The sequence below is a fragment of the Notolepis coatsorum genome (assembly GCF_963971535.1).
Source record: "Notolepis coatsorum genome assembly, chromosome: 20".
Classification (NCBI taxonomy): domain Eukaryota; kingdom Metazoa; phylum Chordata; class Actinopteri; order Aulopiformes; family Paralepididae; genus Notolepis; species Notolepis coatsorum.
In genome coordinates this window covers 67853091-67862500 of record NC_140184.1, presented here as the reverse complement: position 1 = coordinate 67862500, position 9410 = coordinate 67853091, and the positions used below count along the sequence as shown (strand labels likewise).

At 46.0% G+C, this 9410-nt stretch overlaps 1 protein-coding gene across 1 annotated transcript in view; it reads left to right on the top strand.

Annotated features, from left to right (window-relative positions):
- zfhx3b (zinc finger homeobox 3b) overlaps positions 1-9410 on the top strand; it is a gene marked incomplete at its 5' end in the record, with an annotated part of 130807 nt that overhangs the window by 100515 nt on the left and 20882 nt on the right. The window contains 2 exon segments of the mRNA XM_084337139.1: positions 7164-7297; positions 8235-8435. Of these exon segments, the coding sequence (XP_084193265.1) occupies positions 7164-7297; positions 8235-8435 (335 nt within the window).

Sequence of the window (9410 nt, the reverse complement as noted above, 5' to 3'; positions counted from 1 at the left end):
TTGAGATTCTTAAAAGAGAGCGATTGATCAGATTTTATGGAGTCCTAACAGGCCATGACGAGGAGAGGCTGTGTTGTGAGTCTCTCTCTCTCTCTCTCTCTCTCTCTCTCTCTCTCTCTCTCTCTCTCTCTCTCTCTCTCTCTCTCTCTCTCTCTCTCTCTCTCTCTCTCTCTCTCTCTCTCTCATCCACTCACTCACAGGCTCCGCCATATACACACACACACACACGTATACATACAAGAGTGCACACACAGAGACATTCACAACACATTTGTAGGCCGAGGCAGCTGCTTTGGGCCCTTCTGCTACAGCTCTCCACCCCTTCAAATAAACAGCCACTCATCCCATCTCTCTCATGCAGCTAATTGTCTGTTCATTGAAGCTGAAATATAGTTGTAATTGAGCATGGTTAGGAGAGACCGTTTGAGTTTGTTTTACTTCCTCCATGCTTATCGTATGTGGAGCCCTCGCCCGGCACCCTGTCAACATGCTAATTCTGTTTCAGCAACACGGAACTGGTATTGGATTTAATTTGGTCTGCCCAGGCTACATTCGACAAGGTCCACTCTACACGTCTCTTGTCTCACGCCAGACAGAAGACCTCTGACCTCCTCTCTCTTACCAGCTGTTCTTTTTTCAACCCGACATACATTTGTTTGCAGCATATGTTGGAAATAAAAGTGCATACAAGCATAGAAGAACAGCTGCATTATTCAAATTACGATTGTAAAAGGTACCCGCCCATCCCTCCTCCCCACCCCAACCCCCCAACATCCCCACTTGTCCCCTTAAGTCCAAGTCTTCACTTGAATGATTGTCGGCTGTCTTGTTTTTTATGAGCGAGCCACACTTTATGTGTGAGGATTTCCATCCTGATAGTAAGCAGTCATAGCTGTGCTAAGATCACTGTGCTGAGGAGAGACTAGGCTCAGCTTGATGCACAATGCACACATACAGTAACTACAACACACCACACTACAACACACCACACCACAACACACCACACTACAACACACCACACCACAACACACCACACTACAACACACCACACCACACTACAACACACCACACCACAACACACCACACTACAACACACCACACCACACTACAACACACCACACCACAACACACCACACTACAACACACCACACCACAACACACCACACTACAACACACCACACCACACTACACCACACCACACCACACTACAACACACCACACTACAACACACCACACTACACCACACCACACCACACCACACCGCACCACACCACACCACACTACAACACACCACACTACAACACACCACACTACACCACACCACACCACACCACACCACACCACACCACACTACAACACACCACACCACACCACACTACAACACACCACACCACACCACACCACACCGCACCACACCACACCACACTACAACACACCACACCACACCACACCACACCGCACCACACCACACCACACCACACTACAACACACCACACTACACCACACCACACCGCACCACACCACACCACACCGCACCACACCACACCACACTACAACACACCACACTACAACACACCACACCACACTACACTACAACACACCACACTACAACACACCACACTACAACACACCACACTACACCACACCACACCACAACACACCGCACCACACCACACCACACTACAACACACCACACTACAACACACCACACCACAACACACCGCACCACACCACACCACACTACACCACACCACACTACAACACACCACACCACACCACACTACAACACACCACACTACACCACACCACACCGCACCACACCACACCACACCGCACCACACCACACCACACTACAACACACCACAACACACCACACTACAACACACCACACTACAACACACCACACCACACTACACCACACCACACCACAACACACCACACTACAACACACCACACTACAACACACCACACTACAACACACAACACCACAACACACCACAACACAAACAACACAACACAACACACCACACTACAACACACAACACCACAACACACCACAACACAAACAACACAACACAACACACCACACCACACCACAACACAGCACAACACAACACACCACACCACACCACAACACAGCACAACACAACACAAACAACACAACACACCACAACACAACACAAACAACACAATACACCACAACACAACACAAACAACACACCAAACCACACCACAACACAACACAAACAACACAACACACCACACCACAACACAACACACCACACCACAACACAACACAACACAGCACAACACAACACAAGTTACACAACATAACATAATGTAATGTCTCAGGCCCCCAGAACTGGAGGTACACTGCTTATGTTTTTTCACACTGAAATAGATTGACCAGATCATTGAGAAATATCACCACAAATGGGTCATATTTTACATTTACATTAAGTCACTTTTATCCAAAGTGACTTACAGATTGTGTGCACCAAGTCAGCAGGAGGGAGACGCCTCTGGTGGCTAAGGGTGAGTAGTATTGTTTGTCCAGCAGTATCGAACTTGAGTGCAACTTGAGACATAATAGCATATTAGTTGTATAGACATAGTAGCATAGTAGTAGTATAGATATAGTAGTATAAAATATAGAAGTATAGACATAGTAGCATAGTAGAACGTAGTATAGACATAGTCGATAGTAGTATAGACATAATAGCATAGTAGTTAGTAGTATAGACATACGGTAGTAGCATATTAGATAGTAGTATGGACATAGTATATAGTAGTATAGACATAGTAGCATAGTAGTTAGTAGTATAGGCATAGTATAGTAGTATAGACATAGTAGCATAGTATATAGTAGTATAGACATAGTAGCATAGTAGTTAGTAGTATAGGCATAGTAGATAGTAGTATAGACATAGTAGCATAGTAGTTAGTAGTATAGGCATAGTATATAGTATAGCATATTATATAGCATGGTGCTAATTGCACCCTTACTTACAATTCATTATGAATTGAAAATGGGGGACCCTGATGTAAACAAGACGAACGTCTTTCTCTGGTCTGCATCCCCTTAACAATTGTGTGTATTGAGCCGTACTGTATTGTACCCATTCTGCAATCTGTTAATAAAATGTTCAATCAATCAATCACCGTGCAGGCAATCCATTCTTTGTGGATCCCGCCCATAGTAGCATAGTAGTTAGTAGGGCTGTCCCCGACTAAGGATTTGGATAGTCGACTTTGATTGGCCGACATTAGCCGATAGTCGACTATTAGTATATATATATATTTTCTTTTTTTCATTTGGGCTGTGGGGGGTGCTTAATGTCTGAAGGAGTCGACGGAAGGCTTCTTGTCCTCTGCAAAAGCATGCAATTGGTCCACTGATGGATACATCTTGATATTTGTCTAGTCTAGTGTGTTCATTAGATGGGTGAAATCCTCTTTCAGTGCCTCTGTGCCTGTTTTCTTAGGCAGTTAGCCTCTGGTATGCGTGCCATTAGCGTTAGCCACGCTTCTAGGCCTCTTTTCTTTTGGAGAGAATGATAAAAAAAAGTAAAATAAATATATATATTTTTTTATTTAAACAAATTTAAATACATTTTTTTTTCATTCGACTAAGAGGTTGGCAGTCGACTACGGCTCCTTTCGATCGATTAGTCGACTATTCGACTAATAGGGGTCAGCCCTAGTAGTTAGTAGTATAAACATAGTTATAGGTCTGGCTGTGACAACACTGTGACAACACTGTGACAACACTGTGACAACACTGTGACAACACTGTGACAACACTGTGACAACACTGTGACAACACTGGTAGCAACACTGTGACAACACTGTGACAACACTGTGACAACACTCATGTTTCCTTGATGAGAGTAGGGAAAGTTGGGGAAGTGGGGGTGGAGTGAAGTGGAGTTGTAGAGGAGGAGGAGGAGGAGGAGGTGTTGAGGAGGACAGTGGCATGACTGAGAGGTTAATGTCAGCGAATGGGAGGTTCCTTTTGTTTAACATTTCCTTTGTTTATTGGTGGATGTGTTTAATAGGATTGGCTGTGACTGGACCCTAATAAGACCTCCCCGGCTGATCCGGTGTCTCTGGGAGACGTAGCAGGCTGCTCTGTCCAACGCCAGGTCCCCCACTGGGTAATCAGCTGAGCTGCCCCCGTCCTGATTGGAGCTGACATTTTAATGTCTGGAGCAGGAGCGTGGTCAGCCCCGCTTAACCTGACCCCCCTGCCCCCACCAAGCCACCCCTCCCCTTCAAATGCCCCCTGTTCTCAATTTGCCCTTCCAGGACTGTACAAATCAGGCCAAATTTAACTCTTTATGGGCTTGTTAGGGGCCGGCAAGACACCTCCTTAAATTTCACAGTGAATTCTTTCCGCTGGCGGTGAGGCACTGGGCGGCTCCCAGCTCCCCACGCTGGCTGCTCCCAGCTCCCCACGCTGGCTCCGTGTGGATTTAGCTGCTTACCAACCGCAGCTTAGCTCAGTATTCTTACTCAGCTGTGATGCCTCTGTTTGCCTCTACTATTTAATTTGTTTATCTCTCTCTCTCTCTCTCTCTCTCTCTCTCTCTCTCTCTCTCTCTCTCTCTCTCTCTCTCTCTCTCTCTCTCTCTCTCTCTCTCTCTCTCTCTCTCTCGCTCTCTCTCTCTCTCTCTCTCTCTCTCTCTCTCTCGCTCTCTCTCTCTCTCTCTCTCTCTCACTCTCTCTGGCTTGTCATGAAGGGGAGCAGTGCTCTGGTTAACTGAACAGAAGCTCTTGTCGTGCTAGGCCTTGCCTGGTGGAGGTGGAGAGAGGGAGAGGCACTTGTTTTGTTAATTCCCGTGTAGTTGGTATTAAAAGGATTAGCTGTGTGATGCATTCTGCTGGGTAGTGAAGCGCTGCCCTGTAGTGGCTGCAGGAGAAGGAGCGCTTGTTGAAGACGGGCAGCTACCTGACAATTAGCCTCTGTTACATCTCAACACACTGAGACCCGAGACATGTCTGTCTTGTACCTCCTGCGGTGCATGGGAATAACAAGTAGGCTAATGTCATCTGCGAAACCCCTGGTACAGTGTGTGTGTGTGTGTGTGTGTGTGTGTGTGTGTGTGTGTGTGTGTGTGTGTGTGTGTGTGTGTGTGTGTGTGTGTGTGTGTGTGTGTGTGTGTGTGTGTGTGTGTGTGTGTGTGTGTGTGTGTGTGTGTGTGTGTGTGTGTGTGTGTGTGTGTGTGTGTGTGTGTGTGTGTGTGTGCGCGCGTGTGTGCGTGTGTGTGTGTGTAGGGGGTAATTGTCCTCCATATGTTTATTCTTTATTTCCGCCAAGTGCAGGGCGGTGGTTGTGTGCAGCCTTGCACTACAGTTGTATGGGGGAAATACACAGTTTTGGCTTGAGAGGGTCTGTGAATCTGTGTGTCCCCGCCTGCTCTCTTTGTCACAGGCCACTTGGTCGGGCCCACAACACACTGGAGAAGGCTTAGCTGGTTACAGCAATTCCAATTAAGTGGAGAGTTGCTCTGGCACTCGCTCGCTGTGTGGGCACAAAGAGCAGCAGGGTTTTCTAAGAAGGGTCAAGCTAGAGGTCCCGCCTCCACCACTGCTTCAGGATATCAGCCTCTCCTCACTGCTCACACACACACAGCTTCTGTTTCATCCCTGGCATCATCTAAGAACCTAATGAAGAGCTTGCTTAAAGAGCAAAATGATTGCTTGTTTCCTCAGATTGTCCTTGTGGGACACCGTAGAAGCCCGTGTGTGGCCTCCTGAATCAGTCAGCTCCTTGTTGTAATTGTTTGTTTCACTTGCATACAGTCAATAACAGTCTTTTTCTGTCATTAGACTTGGACTCCATCGCTGTCAGGATCACTGTGGCATTTCTATTATTGTCGTAATCTGTATTACAATATATCTTTGACTATTTGTAGATATCTCTTGTTGTCACCCAGCTACTCTATATGGGAACACGGATAAATGAGCTGTGTAACATGAGAATACTGCAAATGAGCTGTGACTCAGTATCCAGGCTTAACGTGCTGTATGCAGGTCAGAGTACCTGCAGGAGACTCACTGCAAAGGAGGAAACGTAATTCAAAGAAAAACATCCTGATGTGAATTTGAGTTTGATACTTTTCTTACATTAAAGAATATGGACCCCTGGCCCTATTCCATGCTCACCAATGATGTTGTCAATCAGAGTAATTTATCAGCACAATCCATCCTGCATACTAGATACCTGCAACTCCAGCTAGTTAGCAACAAAACTAATCTAGAATGGCTGGGGCCACGCTCCAGTCTTTATAACCCCCGGAACAAATGCTGAAACCTACTCCACAGTGCACCCCAACGCAGGTCTCAGCATTTATTTCAGAGCTTGGACAGACTGGAGCGCAGCCCCAATGACTTTGCATTGGCTTTGTGGCTAACTAGCCGAAGCTGTGGGTATTATCCAGTATGAAGAACAGCATGGATTGTGCTGGTATGTAGGAAATAGGGCTAAGAGTCCAACATTCTGATCTTAGCCTTTAATGCTGTCTGACGGGATGAGGAGAAGTTGTTTGCTTTGTCTTAAGTTTGGTAAATCCCTCGTGGAATGACAGGTGCAGTGAAACCTTAAAGCTACCCACCGTGGCAAACTAATGTTTTGATTAGCTGTCCGTGGTGTTGTCTGATGTCCTAACCACCCAGCATTGGGAGAGACAGCCCATCAAAGCGTCTTGGCTGTGTGTGTCTCTCCGCAGTGGCATAGGAAGAGAGGTATAAAGAGTGTGGCGGTTTGGAGTTGGCTGATCCACAGCTTCCCTGCCCAAGTCCCATTAAATGCAGTTATATCACATTTAAGAAAGACATTTCAAAGCCCTTTATCCACAGTGTTATTGATTGACTTGTTCCCAGGCTGCCAAGTCTTCACCTTGTCTTGATGCATCCCCTCCTCTCTCCCTGTGTGTGTGGTTTTGTGTGTGTGTGTGTGTGTGTGTGTGTGTGTGTGTGTGTGTGTGTGTGTGTGTGTGTGTGTGTGTGTGTGTGTGTGTGTGTGTGTGTGTGTGTGTGTGTGTGTGTGTGTGTGTGTGTGTGTGTGTGTGTGTGTGTGTGTGTGTGTGTGTGTGTGTGTGTGTGTGTGTGTGTGTGTGTGTGTGTGCGTGCGTGCGTGTGTATGTCCATCTCTTCAGCAGTGTCCAGCCATTTGGAGAGGGACCAGACAGGTTCCCCGATCCCCTCCAAAAGGCCATCCTCTCGGTCAGAGACCTCAGAGAGCCCGCTCTGCTCCAAGCGTCCCAGGACAGCAGAGAAGAGCGCTGCGGAGCAGGTAGGAGGACCGCGTGAGCCGCGAGATAAAATGTTACCCCGACTCTTTGAATGAAGGAATTATTTCCAATAAAGGGAAGGTTACAGTTAGGGATGCTCGATATTGGCTTTTTTACCGATACCGATATACCGATATTGTCCAACTCTTAATTTCTGATACCGATATCAACCGATACCGATATATGCAGGGTTTCCCCCCCCCCAAAAACTGAATAATTTCAGGTAATTAACATTACATATCTCTTGTTGTGGAATTAACACAACATTATGCATACTTTTGACAATAAATGTAATCAGAATGTGTTCTTACTTGCTTGCCTGGGTAAATAAAGGTTATAGAAATGTAAAAAGAAAAAAACCCGATAACCGATATTTTCCGATATCACATTTTAATGCCAATATCGGTAGGCCGATAATATCGGACATCCCTAGTTACAGTACCTCCTCCTGAATCACCAGACTGTCACCATGAGCCTAAATCATACACGTCAGTTGAGACAAGAAGGAATGTAAGGAATAAGGATGTACTTCTGCACATTTTACACTTATCTGAATAGCAGACCTTTTTTATATCATGCATGATCTCCCCCTCCCGCACCCACCCCCTAAATCTCCTTAAAATTAGTTTTGCCTTTCTGCTGCAGTTGCATTGCTAATTGTGCAAAAGGTGGAAAATCAATATAGTATTTGAGAGATGAGAGCGCTTTGAAGTGCTTGCCAAGACTCAGTGGTGCTCACTGCTCACTATTACCCAGTGGTCTGTGATCAGAGGGGCCCATTGCTGCAGGAGAGGAGGGGGGGAAGCAGTCCTCCTCCTAATCTACCACCTCTCACTGAGCAGGCCTTCCACACACACACACACACCACCTCCACCCCATTAACCTGCTCCCCGGTCGTCATGTCTCCTCTCTCTGCCTCTGTCTCCCCCCGTTGTCCAGATGTACCAGTGCCCCTACTGCAAATTCAGCAACACGGACCTGAACCGCCTCAGAATGCACGTGATGACGCAGCACTCTGTCCAACCCATGTACCGATGCCCCCTCTGCCAGGACATGCTCAACAATAAGATCCACCTGCAGTTCCACCTCACGCACCTCCACAGCGTGGCACCCGACTGCGTTGACAAGCTTATTGCCACGGTAAGCCGTGTGTGTGTGTGTGTGTGTGTGTGTGTGTGTGTGTGTGTGTGTGTGTGTGTGTGTGTGTGTGTGTGTGTGTGTGTGTGTGTGTGTGTGTGTGTGTGTGTGTGTGTGTGTGTGTGTGTGTGTGTGTGTGTGTGTGTGTGTGTGTGTGTGTGCGTGCGTGCGTGCGTGTGAGTGTGTGTGTGTGTGTGTGTGTGTGTGTGTGTGTGTGTGTGTGTGTGTGTGTGTGTGTGTGTGTGTGTGAGAGAGAGAGAGAGAGAGAGAGAGGTTGCTGTGTTTACTCTTTTCCATGTTTTAGAACATGACTCCATTTCATTCAAATTGATCATACATGCAGAACAAAGAACAACAGCATCACATTGTGTTGTTAATAGGATACCAGTTGTAGTTTCCAAAGTCTTGATTTTTTTAATAGATGCGATCGAATGGGCAGATGTGATCAAAACGACTTTACAGGAAAGATTAGATTAGATTAGATTCAAATGTATCATTATACAGCACAACTACAGTACAGCAAAAATAAGTTTGACATCCAACTAGAGTGCACATGTAACAGTAAAGTGCAATAATAATATACAATGTACAGGTGATTAAACTAGGCATAATAATTATTTAATGCAGGTGTATAAGTAGGTATATAGAAGGATTATAATGCAGGTATATACAGCTATATATAGAGCTCTGCACAGCACCATTGGAATGTACTGCAGTGAAATAAATGTAATTCACTGTCTACAGACTGGCACAGTGAGTTATGGGAAAGTCATGGGGAAGGAGTATTCAGTGCAGTTACTGTATGGCTCAAAAAAATTAACTGGTTCCAACTGGACACTTGCTAAATGATGCTACTTAAAACCTTTAAAACAGGAATTCAGAATCCTTAGTGGCTTTTTTCTCTTCCTGTTTTCACATTAAGAACTTGTGTGCAATAGCTGGAGCACGTGTTGTGCAGCAGGTTTTTGGAGAAAAACA